At 45.2% G+C, this 19,925-nt stretch overlaps 1 protein-coding gene across 1 annotated transcript in view; it reads right to left on the reverse strand.

Annotated features, from left to right (window-relative positions):
• LOC135548120 (E3 ubiquitin-protein ligase UHRF2-like) overlaps positions 1-19,925 on the reverse strand; it is a 43,839-nt gene that overhangs the window by 3,368 nt on the left and 20,546 nt on the right. Inside the window, exons 3-12 of the mRNA XM_064977410.1 lie at positions 15,483-15,829; positions 8,340-8,558; positions 7,366-7,475; positions 6,411-6,597; positions 5,772-5,895; positions 3,198-3,305; positions 2,760-2,864; positions 1,472-1,578; positions 1,108-1,270; positions 324-461 (exon numbers count right to left, since the gene is read on the reverse strand). Of these exons, the coding sequence (XP_064833482.1) occupies positions 324-461; positions 1,108-1,270; positions 1,472-1,578; positions 2,760-2,864; positions 3,198-3,305; positions 5,772-5,895; positions 6,411-6,597; positions 7,366-7,475; positions 8,340-8,558; positions 15,483-15,829 (1,608 nt within the window). The remainder of the gene's footprint in view (positions 1-323; positions 462-1,107; positions 1,271-1,471; positions 1,579-2,759; positions 2,865-3,197; positions 3,306-5,771; positions 5,896-6,410; positions 6,598-7,365; positions 7,476-8,339; positions 8,559-15,482; positions 15,830-19,925) is intronic.

Here is a 19,925-nt window from a genome sequence, read left to right on the forward strand (position 1 = left end):
GGCGACCAGAGGGACACTGTAGAGTAGAGGCACAGAGACAGGAAAATGAAAACATCGGCAAGTATTACAATGCATTATAACTAACTCATAATGCACAATGATAGGCAAGAGGATACTGTACTAAACGCACATGAAAACAGTCAGACAGACAAAAATATCAACATTAACTAACAAAGGACACAGAACTACACACAATGGAGAGTCTGCTCAGTTTTACATTCAATTGAGAAATTAAGACATAAGAGACAACAGCAGTCATAACCAAACCCCCATCCTCTCATACGGTTATAATGTCCTAGAAAACAGCACCGTAAACCCCTCACCTGCACAGCCAGGCCCAGTGTCTGGATGCGCGCCAGCCCCTCAGGTGTCCAGGGAGCAGGCTCTAGGTCATCCCTTCGCAGCAAGTACCTCCACACCAGGAAACCACACTTCCCTTTCTCTGGCCAGTACTTCACCACCTGAGACGCATTAGAAATAGAATGACTGACCATCCACAGAACAGACTACAACGTGAAGGCCCGTTCTAGTGATTATAACTGTATGGGTACATATTGCCCCATTGATGTTGATGCTGTTTAACTAACTGGAGTTTCATGGTGAGACAGGAACAGCACTAAAAATGTGATTAGATTTGTTTGTGGTTAACAGGGATTAATCTCAAAAATAACATTTATTTTCTCATCTTGTCTTGTTTGAGAAGCAACATCCCTGAAACTACGTGGGTAGAGATTACCGTTCTGGTCTGGTCTATCTGGGGAAATCAACATGGTGCTCAAAAGGCATGACTCCTAATGAGGATCAACCCCTCTGATATCTGCACCCCATTTATTTCCACTCGGTTTTGTATTACATCTGTAATGAATGTTTTATTTTTCACAAGGGACTAAGAGAGACTACTTACATACATAAAGGTTCCAAAAGGAGATGATATCCAGTCCATGTTCCTGAGGGTGGGATGTTAGTGCCCTAGCTATGATTTGGGAGTCCCATAGGGCGGTGCACAATTGGCCCAGTGTCGTCCGGGTTAGGCCGTCATTGTAAATAAGAATATGTTCTTAACTGACTTGCCTAGTTAAATAAAGATTAAAATAAAAGCGAGTGTACCTTGTAGATGCCATCGTATCGGTTGCCCTCCTCCGGAGCGTACTTGCTGATACGTCGGCCCTTGGAGCTCCGCACCACCCTCACCGGCTTCCCCGCTCGCCAATTCCTGGATTCCGCCCCATCCTTGTCGTTGATGGGGGCGTCACAGTTCAGCGCCAGGGCCCTGAGAGGTCAAGGGTTAAAGGTCACGTGATGACTAGAACTAGTGGATGTTCCTGAAACCAGTTAAATAATTGATCTGTGTTATAATTGTGTGTTGATGTGGGACGACCCCCAAAAAAAGATCTGACAGTGAAAAAAGGTATCTATTTGAAATGTCAGGGAGAGAAACAGGCCAGGTGGTACAGTGCTTTGTTTACTGTACCTGTTGTAGTGGGTCAGGGTCTGGTCAAAGGAATGCTCCCCAATGCGCTTGTTCCCTGAAAGGTCGCGACCCCCGCTGCCTGTGTAGGTGAACTCATCTCCCCTGTCCTGAGGAGTAACGTAGAGGTCATAGGGTTAAAAAGAGAGAGACACACACCTCTTAAAAATACTGTCACATACTAGCTAATCCTTGTATTTTTTTGCTGAGTAAGTGGAAATCTCTTATGACAGCTCAAAGCACACAGCTAAATCAACATAGTTACAATTCGAAATCCAGTCAAAATAGCTAAATCCATCCTTGGTAAAATTTTATATATGACTTGGTAGGATATTTGTGTCTAAAATAAATTGCGAGAATTGCCGTTGGAAACGCCTTTCATCTGTAAATGTTGATTTAATAACCATCATATTGTTGTAACGCGATGACATGGTGTGTGGTCCTCCCACTGACTTGTGAAACCATGCGGTTGATTAGGCTACAGATAAAATAACCTATGATGAACTTCACAGGGTGGGGAAAGTGAACGGTGGTGATCTTGATGCTCCTTTCCAATTAAAGGGTCTTATTCTGATGACATGATGATTGACACTTGACTGTCTTTGACAAATAAAAATATTCTCGCTCTAATAATCTCATGTAGACTAGTTTACCCGAACAGTCTACCCACACTGTACCTGCAGGCTGTTGGCTATAAGCGCCAAGACCAGATTAGGCACATTTGCTATTTAACGCAACCGTTTTTGTGACAAACTATTGGTGGAATTGAAAATGTGATGGGAAACACATTGAACGTTTTACTTTTATTTGGTACATGAAAACTTAAGTGGAAAAAGTACATTTTGTGCACTACGTCATTACTCACTGATTTTAGAATATTCATATGAAAATCTGTCACCAATTGGATGGAAACCTAGCTAATGTGAAAACATTCATCATAGCGCTGTGCATTCTCCAGAGCTATGCTGTACAGTGGCCATCCTTTAAGAAAGTCAAACGTGTTAGAGGGAGAAAAGGAGTGGGAGAAAGAGAGAGTGGGAGAAAGACAGGCAGCGGTGTGAGAACCAGATAGATGGGCAGACTACCATCCTCCCCCAGTGTTTACCAGGCTAAAAGGGCCAGAGCAAACAGCATGGGACATCAGAGGGTCTGCCAGACAGAGGAGGCAAGAGGAGGGAAAACCGGGAGAAAGAGATCTCCCTCCACCTGTTTTTTCTCCTCCACTCCCACGCTTCTAGATTGCTTAGCGCAAACAACGACAGACACAAAAAAGAAAAAAAGAGACACCCACCACTTCATCTTCGAAGCCCCCAGCCAGCACCAGTGAATAGGAGCCATCGTTACTGCGGCCGTGGATACCTCCCACGTGGGGCCTGTGCACTCCCGCCTCGCTCACCTTGGAACACAGGAAGGGAGAAGATAGTTAGAGGGAGTGAACAGGAGTGGGGGAGAGTCAGGATGGGTGATATGGGGGGGAGAGAGAGGGGGAGGAACAATGGTGTGATAGATGTGATACTGGCTATGTAAACAAATCCTTAGTGTCAGAATATTAGATAACTATGAACCTCTAATGTTAACTGAAAATAACTATAATTTCCAAAATCAACATCTTCATGATTAGAAAATATGACATTTTCTCTGTTCTCTCCGAGTTTCTGAGAAATCACCAAACCTGCATCACCCCAACTGTATGGTCACATGGTACCAAACCTCGTTTCCATTGGCTCACCTGAACGCGGAACTTCCATGTTGTTCCCACGGGAACCCCAGGTACGGGCCCGTAATGGTTGGAGGGGACGATGGTACATTCCTTAGTGCGCCCCACACAGGCCATACCCTGTAACATCAACATGGCATTCAGGGGAAGGACTTAATCATGCATGCTTCAGCTAGCATGTATTCACACGTTGGACCACACACACACACACACACACAAACACAAACACAAACACACACAAACCAAGGACTTCCTAGTACAAGCTTTAGCTACCATATTGCCTAAACCATACCTGAATAGCATTTTATGTATAACAAGAATCCATTTTCCGGGATGGAAATGTTTATTTTATTAAAGTGTTGGACAATTTGATTCATTCCTCAGTGTTTCTCTCTCATAACATTCCCAAACCATGAGTAATCCCCCCCCCCAAAAAAAATACCTTGTTTAGCACATAAATACATACTAATGTACAGAATAGTCTGTTTTCAATTAGCATTCATTGCGTTCCAAATGGCACTAAATTCCCTATATAGTGCACTGCTTTTGACCAGAACCTTATGGGCCCTGATCAAAAGTAGTGCACTACATAGGGAATAGGGTCCTGTTTGGTACACATCCATGGTGTATTTCTGGGAAACAATGGGGTTAGCTATTTTCCCCTACTTTGGTTCCAGGAAAAGAACTTCACTCTGCTGGGTCATTTTAAATAGCATTGTTACCATCGCCTCTCAGTGTGAGAGGGAAACAGCAAACACTGTGGCTTAGTCAGAGTAACTTACCGAGGGCCTGTCTGTGTTACCTGGGCCTGGGTTGCGTTCAGTAGAACACATTGTAGCAAAACATTTTAAATGGCATAGTTACCATCGCCTCACAGTGTGAGAGGGAGTTAGCCAACACAGAATAACACACATCTTAGTGAGAGCAGAGGAACTTACTGTGGGCCTGGGTCATGTTCAGTAGGCACCAAACAGAAGACTACTGAGTAAAATGGGGAAGGCACAACCTGGACTTGTCCAATAAGAAATAACACTCATTTTAGTTTGACATTGCAAAGTACAGTTTTGTTCAGTAGGGCACACTGACACAAAACATTTTGCAACAGAAAACAAGTAGTTCTTAATTGAAGTCCAGGTAGTCCATCCCTGTCTCAGCCCGTTCTCTTCAGGTTCGGTGAATAATGAACATACCCAAGCTTGACCACTGCTACCTGCTGCCAACTGACACGTTCAGGAGCACTCAGTAACTCCGCTACCAAGCCGTGAACAAGAGATCTACTTTGTTCTGCTAACACTGACTCAACAGGCCAACGGCTTCTGTTAGCGGAACAAAGTGCTAGACAATGACAGTCCTGTTTGCCACCCCGTGTGTGTGTGTGTGTGTCTCACTCATTCTGTCTGCTGCCAAAAGAACCAAGGAGGTCCTCCTTCTGAGTGAGGCATTAAAATATGAGCTTCAGTCCAGGCCAAGATATCGCCTCTTTCTTCCATTGAAATATGCAATGAGTCAAACAAATTAAGTTACCCCACATAGTTTAGCTAGAGTCCTTGACAGCCAGAGAACAAATTCAAAGAATCGTTTCAAATCCAAATTCTCTCCCCAGTTCCCCCTTTAGAATTTTGATAACCACAAATAGTGATTCTGCCAATGCCCATGACCTGATCTGACCCAGGGTTGGGATCAATTCCATTTCAATTCTGCTGAAACTGAGAATTAATAACTTTACTTACTGACTGAATTTAAAAATGGAATTGGCCCCAACCCCCTGGTGTGACCCGTGTCATTAGGAAATATTAGGCTATATCCCAAATGGCAACATATTCCCTACATAGTGCACTACTTTTAAAGTAGTGCACTGTATGTAGGGAATAGGGTGCCATTTGGGATGTAACCTTAGTCCACCTTGGGCCCAGGGGTTAGTGTCAAGGACCCTGTATGTCTCACCTTGCCCCAGTCCCTCTCTGTATGGACCCAGGGGTTAGTGTCAAGGACCCAGTCTGTCTCACCTTGCCCCAGTCCCTCTCTGTATGGACCCAGGGGTTAGTGTCAAGGCCCCCGTCTGTCTCACCTTGCCCCAGTCCCTCTGTATGGACCCAGGGGTTAGTGTCAAGGACCCAGTCTGTCTCACCTTGCCCCAGTCCCTCTCTGTATGGACCCAGGGGTTAGTGTCAAGGACCCCGTCTGTCTCACCTTGCCCCAGTCCCTCTGGCTCTCTGTATGGGCCCAGGGGTTAGTGTCAAGGACCCCGTCTGTCTCACCTTGCCCCAGTCCCTCTGGCTCTCTGTATGAGCCCAGGGGTTAGTGTCATAGACCATGTGTCTCACCTTGCCCCAGTCCCTCTGGCTCTCTGTATGGGCCCAGGGGTTAGTGTCAAGGACCCCGTCTGTCTCACCTTGCCCCAGTCCCTCTGGCTCTCTGTATGAGCCCAGGGGTTAGTGTCATAGACCATGTGTCTCACCTTGCCCCAGTCCCTCTGGCTCTCTGTATGGGCCCAGGGGTTAGTGTCAAGGACCCAGTCTGCCTCACCTTGCCCCAGTCCCTCTCTGTATGGACCCAGGGGTTAGTGTCATAGACCATGTGTCTCACCTTGCCCCAGTCCCTCTGGCTCTCTGTATGGGCCGAGGGCATTTTGGCTTTCTTCTTACTGGCCTTCAGCTTCTCCCCGGCCTTAACCACCTCACTGGTGTCGTTCTTACAGGTGGGACAGTACCTGCCAATCACAACACAAGAACCATTACTCCCTTACTGATCTACTGCCTCTCAGAGCATGATCAATACAGGAAGTCAATGTAGATGGACAGGAGAGAAACTACTACTGGTAGTATACTGTTGGTGTCAGTGTCTCTGGTATAGACAGTGTGTTACTAAGTCATCTATGAGAGAGAAATCTGGTACCTACAATAAAATCTATCCTGGCACCCAAAGGAAAATATAGAATGTGGAAGTTATTCATATGGCTAAAGGCACATCTATATCTCAGTCAGCACTAACATGTAAACATGACTATTACACTCACAATGCATGTTCAATAATTATAGTCAATTGACATCGTGCATCATACTTGCTCCACCAGCCATCAGTGCACAGGTCTACAGGTCTTGTCTACATCCCAAAGGGCACCCTATTCCCTATACAGCGCACTACTTTTGACCAGGGCCCATTGGGTCATCCTGTGTTGAGTATAGCACCCCCCAGGTGGTCTGGGAGAACCAGGTCAGAGCTCACCAGTCCTCGTCGTCAGGTATGGTGGCTAGCGGTGGGTTGAGACAGTATATATGGAAGGCCATGTTACACTCGTCACACAGCAGCTGCATATGGGCATCCTGCTTCCCTCCACACACGCAGCACGAGCAGAACCTGCACTCCGACTCGGGGTCCGTCTTGCAGTGCTTACACTCCGGCCCGCTCTTGCCTGGATCCAACCCGGCGCACAAACAGACACACATGTAAACACATACACCGGTGTGCACACACACACACAGACACACATGTAAACACACACACCGGTGTGCACACACTCACAGACACACATGTAAACACACACACCGGTGTGCACACACTCACAGACGCACATGTAAACACACACACCGGTGTGCACACACTCACAGACACACATGTAAACACATACACTGGTGTGCACACACACACACAGACACACATGTAAACACACACACCGGTGTGCACACACTCACAGACGCAAATGTAAACACACACACCGGTGTGCACACACTCACAGACACACATGTAAACACACACACCGGTGTGCACACACTCACAGACACACATGTAAACGCACACACCGGTGTGCACACACTCACAGACACACAGGTACATATGCAAAGAATTGGCACACACACAGGCGAACAAAACCATATACCCATAAGCCCACACACACCACAAACACACATGCATGTATTGATGCCAATAACCCATGTAATCTTGCCATTTAAATTGAATATGCAGAATGCTATATAAGAAGTATTTGAAATGTATCAATTTCAGGCTAATTGATGAAAACAATTTCAAGTTACTTCTTTGCAGTACCCCCTTGACCTCAGCGCTTCTAGAACAGCTGGCATACTAGGTAGACCTATCTCAGCCCTGATTGGCTGTGGTATGCCCCATCTCAGCCCTGATTGGCTGTAGACTGTAGTATTGGTATGAGTGTGCTGAGGCCTACGTTTGAACTGTCCATCTACAGCAGACAGCGAGTGTGCTCCAGTCTTCTCAATCTGATAGATCTCATCCAGAAACAACAGTTTACAGTCTGGGATGACGTCCCCTGGCCCTCTGGGAAGAGAGGAGGGGAGAGAGAATGTGTTGATCAGTCCATCAGAGCTCCACAGGGAATGTTCTCTACACCCACTCAGCCAGGCTATTAGGATGTTTTCAGGTTAACAAACAGAAATAGAGAAAGTCCTCTTAACTTATGTAAGCAGAAATATCTAAGTTACATAACTGGGATAATCATCTGACCTAGAAGAGAGAAACAGACTTTCCCAACGGAAACTGTCCCATGACAGGTCTCTGTTACCCCGGCGTGGCCTCCCTTACCCCGGCGTGGCCTCCCTTACCCCGGCGTGGCCTCCCTTACCCCGGCGTGGCCTCCCTTACCCCGGCGTGGCCTCCCTTACCCCGGCGTGGCCTCCCTTACCCCGGCGTGGCCTCCCTTACCCCGGCGTGGCCTCCCTTACCCCGGCGTGGCCTCCCTTACCCCGGCGTGGCCTCCCTTACCCCGGCGTGGCCTCTCTTACCCCGGCGTGGCCTCTCTTACCCCGGCGTGGCCTCTCTTACCCCGGCGTGGCCTCTCTTACCCCGGCGTGGCCTCTCTTACCCCGGCGTGGCCTCTCTTACCCCGGCATGGCCTCTCTTACCCCGGCATGGCCTCTCTTACCCCGGCATGGCCTCTCTTACCCCGGCATGGCCTCTCTTACCCCGGCATGGCCTCTCTTACCCCGGCATGGCCTCTCTTACCCCGGCATGGCCTCTCTTACCCCGGCATGGCCTCTCTTACCCCGGCATGGCCTCTCTTACCCCGGCATGGCCTCTCTTACCCCGGCATGGCCTCTCTTACCCCGGCATGGCCTCTCTTACCCCAGCATGGCCTCTCTTACCCCAGCATGGCCTCTCTTACCCCGACATGGCCTCTCTTACCCCAGCAGGATTCTGATGCGGACCTCCTTGTTGGTCCTGGAGATCTCATTGAGTGCTGTAATCTCAGCATCGAACCAGAAGCCTCTCTCCTCAGGGATCTCTATGTTGTAGTTCACCATGACAACCAGGCCTACCGTGAGCTGGTCCCACCGGAGCAGGGTCCGAGCCCGCGGCCGCACGTTACCGCCACACATCTCCACCACGCCGTTCTCAGGGTAACTAGGGAGCGCAAAGAATATTATCCATCATCCTCCTCAACAACATAACATCTTCCCCAAAATGCATTCATTATGTAAAGCATCTACAGGGAGTGTAAATCTCCTAAATGAATTACTCTCAGAGGGAATTGACAGAACTGCTTGGCTAATTCAATGCATGCAAAATGCTCATAAGATGTCAACACACCTGAGTACATTTTCTATACATTTTTTATTTTTTGGGCAAAGTATACTCACTTGAAATGTTCGTAACGTATATGCAATATCTGACATTTTAAGTGATACAAATCACACATTCGCATAGATTTTTTTTGTATAGCAAAATCACCACAAAAAATCTTCAGATACATGTTATTTGTGCAGTAGTGCTAATTTTTTTTAGGCGAGGGAGCACATTTATTTTATATAATGACATCATTTTTCAATCCACATTTGTAGCCCATTGAATATCATTATAGAATATGCATATAATGCATCCTCCAACTGCAAAGTCTGCCTATGCCCACACAAAAACAAAGTGAGGGGCATAACTCATTTCAAAATAGACCATCATCACTGTCGAATGTGCTTCATTGTGTCCATCGTCAGAACAAACAACAAATCAATTGGGATCGCTGGACAGCTGTTACGAAAGCTTCTATCCTGCCTGTCGGCATGCGCTGTTTAGTTTTGGCACAGGATTTGTTGTTGACTATTCAGCTTCAGATAAGAAGTGACTGAGGTGTATTTGGTGTAATATTATATGCTTACTATGCTATTATATTACATTCTTCATGTAAAATACTTCATGGTTAATCATTGTGATCTTGAGAGACATTCATTCAGCTTTGATTTAAATTGACTCAATGAGCACCATTGTGAGAAGTGATAATCTTCTATTTATAATAATAAGATAAGTAAGAATATTAGGCAACAGATCTTGATTAGGGTTATTTTAAGCGATTTGAGCGCCCTTCAAAATTGTGGCACTGAAAGGACCTCACCGTAACCAAGTGGTCAACATATCATTCTGGGTTCCACTGCGCAAGAGGTGTCCGTGGAATTTTATGAACATCAAGGCAGACACGCGGTGAATTTGGATCCTAGATCTCGTTAGTGTGATGACAAGGTTCATGTGGTGGATCACTTTATCTGTATACACAATATAGGTGGTACGTTACTGTAAGTTAAGCAGTCTGACAGTAGGGTGAGTTCAAGTACGTGAACGGGCCAAATGCGATAGCCACAGACAGAACTCCTGAGGTTGACATGAGCTCATCAACCTCAGGGGTTCTGTCTGTGGCAGTTCTTGTTATGTCGCATTTGGCCCGTTCAAAGTGGTCAAGCCTCCGACCGACAGGCCTCTGCACACGCCTACAGTTTATTCCTAATTTACACCACCACTAGAGAGAGAGAGAGAAGACAGGTTGGTAAATGGTGGTTTCTTCCCTGTATTTTACCTTTATTTAACTAGGCAAGTCATTTAAGAACAAATTCTTATTTTCAATGACGGCCTAGGAATAGTGAGTTAACTGCCTGTTCAGGGACAGAACGACAGATTTGTACCTTGTCAGCTCAGGGATTTGAACTTGCAACCTTTCGGTTACTAGTCCAACACTATAACCACTAGGCTACCCTGCCACCCTGTATGCTGCTATAGCCTACATATTAATTTTGTTTGTCATTCGATGGATGACATTAGCGGTAATTAAATATAATTTAAAATGTATCAGACTTAAATGTTCCAGAAATATTTTTACCAGTTCAGTGTATTCTCAAATTGAAAAAAAAGGAAGGTGAGGGAGCACCGTTCACCACACCCCTGTATTTGGGGTCTCCTTGGGTACTCACTAATCTTTTTCATGCAAGGAAAACTGGGTCCAGGTTCACCTCTTTGGATAAATTGATATTTCACACATGCAGGCACTCAGATAGCAAATATAATATGCACTGTGAACTGGGACAAATTCAACGGGCTTAGAGATGTAGAAAGAGTTTGTCAAGTATGTATCACCATAAGAAAAGAGTAAATTATGCAAGTGTAGGCTATACTGTATATGTATGTTTCAAAGACATCCCTCCCTATTCCCCACATCCCCCAGGTTATCAGACTTTTACATCAAAAGAATGTCTAATGTATAAAACATAGGATCTCTGTGGCGGAGATCAGGAGAGAAGAGACAACAAGGGGATCTACCGTTTCAAAGGGACGGTGTGAAAGCTGGAGACGAGCTCACCTACGTCTGCTTAACACAATGCTTTTCACACACACACACACACACACACACACTGCAGTGTCACAAATCACAGAGCTTTCCTCTGACCTTCTCATGCATCTGTCTGACCATCTCATTTGAGTTAGTAACACACTGACTAGACAGATGCATCTTAAATCTTTAACACTGCTGAAATACAATTACAGTGGTTTCTGTAGGATTTTGTGCTAATCTTCTCAGCCCATCCTCCAACATATAAATATGACAGTGGTGGGGTGATGGAATCCCGACCAGGAAGACTTATTTAGACATTCATTTGACCATTTTATGGATGCTACAACACACATTAGCATGGGGAGGAGGCTTAGCTGCCACTGGCTGTACTATGAAACCTAGATAGAAGTGGACCTGCATTAGGGCTCTGGTCTAAAGTAGTGCACTACAAAGGGAATAGGGTGCCATAGGGCTCTGGCCTAAAGTAGTGCACTACAAAGGGAATAGGGTGCCATAGGGCTCTGGTCTAAAGTAGTGCACTATAAAGGGAATAGGGTGCCATAGGGCTCTGGCCTAAAGTAGTGCACTATAAAGGGTATAGGGTGCCATAGGGCTCTGGTCTAAAGTAGTGCACTATAAAGGGAATAGGGTGCCATAGGGCTCTGGTCTAAAGTAGTGCACTATAAAGGAAATAGGGTGCCATAGGGCTCTGGCCTAAAGTAGTGCACTATAAAGGGAATAGGGTGCCATAGGGCTCTGGTCTAAAGTAGTGCACTATAAAGGGAATAGGGTGCCATAGGGCTCTGGCCTAAAGTAGTGCACTATAAAGGGAATAGGGTGCCATAGGGCACTGGCCTAAAGTAGTGCACTATAAAGGGTATAGTGTGCCATAGGGCTCTGGTCTAAAGTAGTGCAGTATAAAGGGAATAGGGTACCATAGGGCTCTGGTCTAAAGTATTGCACTATAAAGGGAATAGGGTACCATAGGGCTCTGGCCTAAAGTAGTGCAGTATATAGGGAATAGGGTGCCATAGGGCTCTGGTCTAAAGTATTGCACTATAAAGGGAATAGGGTACCATAGGGCTCTGGCCTAAAGTAGTGCAGTATATAGGGAATAGGGTGCAGTTTCAGACACAACCTCCTCAGTCTCATCGTCCCTCACATTCTCTCTCCCTGCATGTGCTCCCTGCACAATCATGTTCATGTCCTGAATATCAATCCGTGGTACCCCACACACACACACCCTCTATAGCCCCCGGGCCGACGCTTTACACAGAGGGAGAGAGAAAGACCAGCATATGGTTCACAGCAACACCCTCTACATGTGTGTGTATGTTCATGTGTGCGTGTCTGTGTGTGAGAGAGAGGGAGTGCATAGGGCCCTCACTACTTAACACATGTATGCTAATGTGTCCTGTTAATGCAAGTCTACTAGAATGCATTTTACCATTCAGTCCATCAGCATGACTAGTAGATAGGTGAGTAGACACTAGGGAAGAATGCTTGGGCACAGTAACAGCTTCAAGTCATCAGTGTGCTGGGACACTGTGTGAGGGTAGCAGGCTAGAGGCACGGATTTCCTTTTTTGGGTGGCGGGGATTACAGAGGCTCCGTAGGGGGAGAACAGAAGTCAATGTGCTGGGACACTGGGAGAGTAACAGGAGGCTCCGTAGGGGGAGAACAGAAGTCAGTGTTCAGCACACGGTGGTCCACCCCCAACATGGGCCACACAGACCCTTATACTGTACAAGGGACCTAGGAGGAGCTGGAAGCAGGGATTCTAGAATGCAATTTAGAATTTGGGTTTTAGATTGTGGAATTTAGAGTTTTGACTGGAGAGACTGTGATCAACATTATAAGTAGACAACCAGACAGATCTCATGTACAGCATGTAGAGGCGAGATGTGAAAACCAATATCGTTTTGCTGGGTCCCATGGCTGTCAGATAAGCTGCATGGTTTGATAGGGTCTCTGGGTTCAGATGAGGAGCCACACACACACACACACACACACACACACACACACACACACACACACACACACACACACACACACACACAGCACACACACACACACACACACACACACACACACACACACACACACACACACACACACACACACACACACACACACACACACACACACACACACACACACACACACACACACACACACACACACACACACACACACACGTTCTTAGTTGAGCGTAATTACTCCATGGTAGCATCACGGGTGAAATGATCACATTCTGTTAATTTGTAATTGAGGATTTAAATGGAAACGGTGTAAAAAAATTCAAGATCTGTTTAATCACATTTAATCTGAAAACAAGAGGGAGGATAAGTGAAGTGAAGTGCATTGAGAGGACAGTGGGGGAGTAATTTACTAGCAGGAAGGCAGTCCTGGTTGGATCTATTCACGCAATACAAGGTTGCCAAGTCTGTTGTAACAGCGGCATTATTTTATAATTCAATGGACCTGCCGGCATTTGGTCTCAGTCTGCCTTTAGCAGAAATACACTGAATGAAAATACACTGAATTAGATCTGTTGCATCTCAGTACCAGGTTTAATCCATGCAGCTAAATTAGAAAGGGGGGGGGGGGTTAGCTGCCACAATACTGAAATTGCATGGTCTCTGCGGTAATATATTCCTTCTGATCTATTTTATATAACCATATAATCTGATAATTGTATTATTTATGCTATCCAGGTTTTTTTTCTGGTTGGATGGATGTACATGCATTGGTTGGGCCAAATACTAGACGGACCATAAGCCAGATCTGAGATGCTTGTTAGTATAGAAAAACAGGCAACAACAAAAATGCAGAGGATTCTTTATCTTGGAGGCAACAGTTTTGTTGGAAATTAGTTTGAGATTTCAATGTGAAACAGGCTGTTTTTCTGCATCAAATTATACAGCAAGAACCTTGGAAAGCCTTGCCTAACCACAACGCACACAAAGGAGATGAGAAAAACCCTCTGCTCCGCGCTCTAACAAACAGTAAAAACCTGGGAAGGTAGATTGTGCCGTTTACCAATCAGAGCCAGAGAGAGAAGCTGCTTGGCTTGGGGTCATTTGAAATATGCGTTGATGTTATTTGCAATCGTCATACTCAGTGCTTGGCTTGGACTGAAAATAGACGTTGGTACTCATTTTGGGTGTCAGTACTGTGTATATTTTGGTTCAGGATCTGCACAATACATTTGAACTAATATTCCATAAGAGGAACAGGAGCTCAAGCAGTAGAACATGTGAGGTGCCAGTAGTCAGCGTCGGTGAGCTGCTGCCCAAGTCAAACACGGATCATATTTCAATATGGCTGAAGAGATTGATAGCTACTCTACAACAGCAGTGGTGTATGTGGTTCACACAGCAACGAGCCTCCTGTACCTCTCCATGTGACATGCTAGATGTGCCACTCAATTTTAGGCAGCAATTAGAATGTGGAGATGAGGCGGTTAGAGTAACGCTCCCGAGAACTCCGTGGTTACCATGGAAACGGCTCCTTCTGAATGGATTCACCAGAAAAAGATGACTCCAAATTCTATTTAGCAGCTTCCCCCTACACCACCCTATTCTACATTCCCTTATAAGCTGCAGGCAGGGAGGGATAAATCAGGGGCTGTGGTTTTAAACAAGCTGCTCCAACCTGACCCCATTTCCTGTTCCCTCTGAACCCAAGGGTTGTGGGTTCACATCCCAAACATCCCTACAGGGGAACATTCACCATCAATCAGGATGTAGGGCAATTTCTGCTTAAATTGCTTGAGTTAAATAAAAAACATTTTTGCATTAATATGTTGCAGATGTTCCCTACTTTGATTGCATGTAAAACTGAACACTTTGTCCCAGTTTCTGTTCAAAACACCAACTACTGACAATGTTGTTTTTAGAGAAGTTGGAAGCCATGAATGTTTAAATATGGTGTAAATATAGTAAAAATGCAAAATCAACATCTCAGATTTCCAAACTGACAGGATGTATCCAGAATTGAACTATATCTTGTCTATTTCATCTGGCTATTACTCTCCGCCTAGCAACTGTGTGCAAATGAAAGTTATGCGTCAGTCCTAAAAACATACATTCTCACTCCAGGATCAACGCTGCAGACAAATTGTTTTTATTCCTTTTTCTAATGGATCGCTGAGACAGGAAATGGTTTCCTGTTGCACATCGATTTCCATTTGACTGACTCACCAAGGCTATCAGAGAAATAGGATTCTCTTCAATTAGTGCCTGAGCTTTTGTTTCCTGGGTTAAAGGTCAAATGAGAGGGTGGGGCTATTGTAAATCAACTCCAATGGTGCAGCACTACATCAAGAAGTATCATGGTAGATATACAGGGATTTATATGGCATGTAATCTCTCCTCCTCTGTATCTAATGGTGCAGCACTACATCAAGAAGTATCATGGTAGATATACAGGGATTTATATGGCATGTAATCTCTCCTCCTCTGTATCTAATGGTGCATATCGTGTTATACAGCCATTTTTATGGCTTAGATCATTCAGTCATTCATATATAGCATGCAATCACACCTCCTCCTGAACTCCCAAGCACCCCAGTCTACACAGTCCTTACTTACCTGGTAGGATCCATCACCACTCACAGTTGGTTAATCCCACCAAACTGAATTAAACTTTTCTAAAACCACGAGCAAACAAAAAAAGGAAACTCTGAATCTGCGATAGCAAGCCTAGTAGGTCAGAAAGCACGGACAACTTACTCATCATATCTGATGTGGTACGTCACATCCCCCTTCTCTTTGTCTGTGGCAGTATAGTCTGTTTGAGAGGTGGAGGGCCCAGCCCCTGGTCCAATACTGTCAGAGTTCAACACAGAAGTAGAATTATTCCCATTATTATTATTGTCTGAGGAGGAGAGGTGGCTTTGGCCTTGGCCCGGCTCGGTCTCAAGCTTGCCGTTCGTCCTTTTGCTAGGCCTGCCAACCTTCCCTGCTGTAGGAGCTTTACTGGTGCTGTTCTGTCCCTTTGGGCTGACTGACACGTTGTCGATGCAGGCTTCAAACCAGGCACCGATGCTTGTGTCCCTGCAGTCCACCAACTCGTTTATCTGAAAGGAGAAAAATAAACAGAAAATTGAGTTTACCTTTCAACTATGAATAAAATGCACAGGTACAATTAAAATGAATGGATGTGCAGAGTGCAGCTGGCGTTTGAGTACTGATGAAAGCAATAACAGGTTTGTGGGAAAACAAAGCAACAGACTCACGGGACATTTCAAGGATAGTGATGAAAAGTTAAAAGAAAATGTCTTCCTATAAGTCAAAGCCTTTTTACTTTTGTTGACATCATGAACAAACAAAGTGGTGGAAAATAATCCTCAGTTACTTGGGAAATGGAAAGTTTTGACGAAAGAAAAAGTTCACGATTAGCGACAAAATGAGAGACACGCTGTCTCCAGTGTGTTAGCTAAACACCATTGACTATGCTATAAATGCGCCGCCCTTGCCTCAGTATACGGGACATGAGCAGCTCACATGCATAACAGAGCTAGGAGACAGGGAGGGGCAAGGCCAACAACATGCTGTCTGGGACCTCTGAGCATAGCAATGTCTACAATGTGTATCGTGGCCACAGTGGATGGAGGTTCTCTGTCCCCCCTTTGCCGCTCAACAAACACTCACTGAAGAACTCACGGATGAAGATTCCAGAACTGATGAACATTCCAGAACAGTGACATCACCCTGAGCGGCTAACTCTATTAGCTAACAACGTTACGCATCATAAAACAAATCGAGAACGCATCAAGCAATCCAGATCTCAGCCTTGTACAGATGCAGAATATAAAGTATAAGACATCGTTGTAAAGTCCTTGAATTAAAGAGCCGAGTTAGGGTTAGGCTGGGAGGGACAGTGGGGTTTTGGGGGGTCAAGTCAATTTCAACTCAGGAAGTAAATCAAATTCCTGAATAGGATGGAATCGACTCCAACGCTAGTCTCCAAAACCCACCAGCCTGTTTATAAAGGACAAAGCTTGTACCTTTCCATATTAATTCACATCTACATGAGAATCAGACAGAGCCTTCAGTCAGGCTGCTGTTTTCATGTGGTCCTGTCATCAGCTCCAGGAGAGACGGATAGTGAAAGCAGACATGTTCATCTCTACAGGCCAATGGGGACTGCTAATTGACAGGGACATCCTCTGGGCCACACGCCAATTCTTTGTATTATATTTATTTAACTAGGCAAGTCAGTTAAGAACAAACTCTTACTTACAATGACGGCCTACCAAAACGCAAAAGGCCTCTTACAGGGATGGGGGCCGGGATTAAAAATAAATATAAATATAGGAAAACACACTACAAGGGAGACACCACAACACTACAGAGACCTTACCTGCTGGGTTTGAGTACATTTAAATCTTAAACTACAAGTCTCACCAAAAACAGTAGCACATCAATAATACAGGTACCCTGAACCTGCAACAATTGATCACGAACAAACTAAAACAAACCTTAGCTTTCAGAGAAATCACTACTACTGTACTCCGTCTCAGTAGCAGTATCAAAGTTAAGCAGATTTTGTGTTTTCTGTTCACATTAAGTTTACATAGAGCTACTACTTCCTGTTCACACTACGTAATACAATACATATACTACTTCCTGTTCATTATGTGTGAGTGTGCTTACCTCGTCAGTTTTATCTACTGAGTAAACCTGTTTGCTGTTCAGCCATCTCCATCATTAGTCATAATATAATAAAATATGCTATTTATCAGACAGTGAGTCAGAGTGCACAATGGTACATTTGAGTGTTTAAGTAATCCTGTTAGTACACTACAATGCCAAAAGTTTGTGGCTATTTCAGGCTATTTGGCGATTTCAGCCACACCCGTTGCTGACAGGTGTATGAAATCAGGCACACAGCCATGCAATCTCCATAGACAAACATTGGCAACAGAATGGCCTTACTGAAGAGCTTTGTGGCTTTCAAAGTGACACCGCCATAGGATGTCACCTTTCCAACAAGTCAGTTTCATCACATTTCTGCCCTGCTAGAGCTGCCCCGGTCAACTGTAAGTGCTGTTATTGTGAAGTGGAAACATCTAGGAGCAACAACAGCTCAGCCACAAAATTTTATTTTTTTAAATTTTATTTTACCTTTATTTAACCATGCAAGTCAGTTAAGAACAAATTCTTATTTTCAATGATGGCCTAGGAACAGTGGGTTAACTGCCTGTTCAGGGGCAGAACAACAGATTTATACTTTGTCAGCTCAGGGGTTTGAACAGCTCGGGGGTTTGATCTTGCAACCTTCTGGTTACTAGTGCAAAGCTCTAACCACTAGGCTACCCTGGTGGGCCACACAAGTTCACAGAACGGGACCGCCGGGTGGTTAAGCTCATGGCACGTAAAAATTGTCTGTCATCGGTTGCAATACTCACTACCGAGTTCCAAACGGACTCTGGAAGCAACATCAACACAATGACTGTTCGTCGGGAGCTTCATGAAATGGGTTTCCATGGCTGTGCAGCCACACAAGCCTAAGATCACCATGTGCGATGCCAAGGGTCGGCTGGAGTGGTGTAAAGCTCGCCATCATTGGCCTCTGGAACAGTGGAAATGCGTTCTCGGGAGGGATGAACCATCCTTCACCACCTGGCAGTCCGACGGACTAATCTGGGTTTTGGGTGGATGCCAGGAGGACGCTACCTGCTCGAATGCATAGTGCCGACTGTAAAGTTTGGTGGATGAGGAATAATGGTCTGGGGCTGTTTTTCATGGTTCGGGCCCCTTAGTTCCAGTGAAGGGAAATCTTAACACCACAGCATACAATGACATCCAAGTCTATGTCCAAAGGGCTCCTTATCAGCCTCTATATCCAAGCCATGAGACTGCTGAACAATTCATCAAATGGCCACCCAGACTATTTACATTGACACCACCCCCACCCTTTGTTTTTACACGGCTGCTACTCCCTGTTTATTAGATATGCAGTCACTTTACACCTACCTACCTACATACCTACCTACCTACCTTATTATTTTACTTGAGTTTATTTAGTAAATATTTTTAAAACTATTTTCTTAAAACTGCATTGTTGGTTAAGGGCTTGTAACTATTTCACGGTAAGATCTACACCCATTGTATTCTTATTTCAGCATGGACAATGCCCCCGTGCACAAAGCGAGGTCCATACAGAAATGGTTTGTCGAGATCGGTGTGGAAGAACTTGACTGGCCTGCACAGAGCCCTGACCTCAACCCCATCGAACACCTTTGGGATGAATTGGAAAGCCGACTGCGAGCCAGGCCTAATTGACCCAACATCAGTGCCTGACCTCACTAATACTTTGTGGCTGAATGGAAGCAAGTCCCCACAGCAATGTTCCAACATCTAGTGGAAAGGCTTCCCAGAAGAGTGGAGGCTGTTATAGCAGCAAAGGGAGGACCAACTCCATATTAATGCCCATGATTTTGGAATGAGATGTTCCACGAGCAGGCGTCCCCATACTTTTGGAACTGAAAACACAGCTGCAGTCATCTCCTGTCCATGTTCCAGCACATATCTTTTACAGCCGCTGTGGTTCGCCAGCGGCAGACCCTCTCTCAGGGCTGGGCTCTGGGTATAGTGTCTCTGAGCTTGGGTCTACAAGGCATCTTTAGGCCCACACTCCCCTGCAGCTTGGCTTTGGTGTTAACTGTGAACAGGACATGTCCATCAAAACGTAGCAGCTCCACCATTTACTGTAAGTGAGTATGAATAATAAAAAATACCAAGAGAAATTCCTAGCAACCATTTGTTCCATGGTAATATGGCTTCTAGAACCTGTTATCTGATTCTAGGCCTAGGGGAGATTAAATCTGTAGAGAAACATACCATGAGGTAAAAGACGAAGTACAGTCCCATCCAGACATCACTCAACAGGGACACTTGAGTACAGGGCCAGTATTCAAAACGCTTATCAGAACAGGAGTGACGTTGTATGACGCCCCCCACCCCCCGTCCATATAAATCCTATTCATTAAGATCTAAAAGGCTACACTGATCCTATAGCATAACTCCCACTCTGAGACGCTTTGTGAATATGGACCCATAACAATATATCAACCTCCCCTGGCTGTGACCCCACTCTCCAAGGGGGACTCGGGGAGATATGCAACAAACTAAAAAAGACATTTCCAATTCACACATGTGAAATAGGAC

The sequence above is a fragment of the Oncorhynchus masou genome, chromosome 11 (assembly GCF_036934945.1).
Source record: "Oncorhynchus masou masou isolate Uvic2021 chromosome 11, UVic_Omas_1.1, whole genome shotgun sequence".
NCBI classification, from domain to species: domain Eukaryota; kingdom Metazoa; phylum Chordata; class Actinopteri; order Salmoniformes; family Salmonidae; genus Oncorhynchus; species Oncorhynchus masou.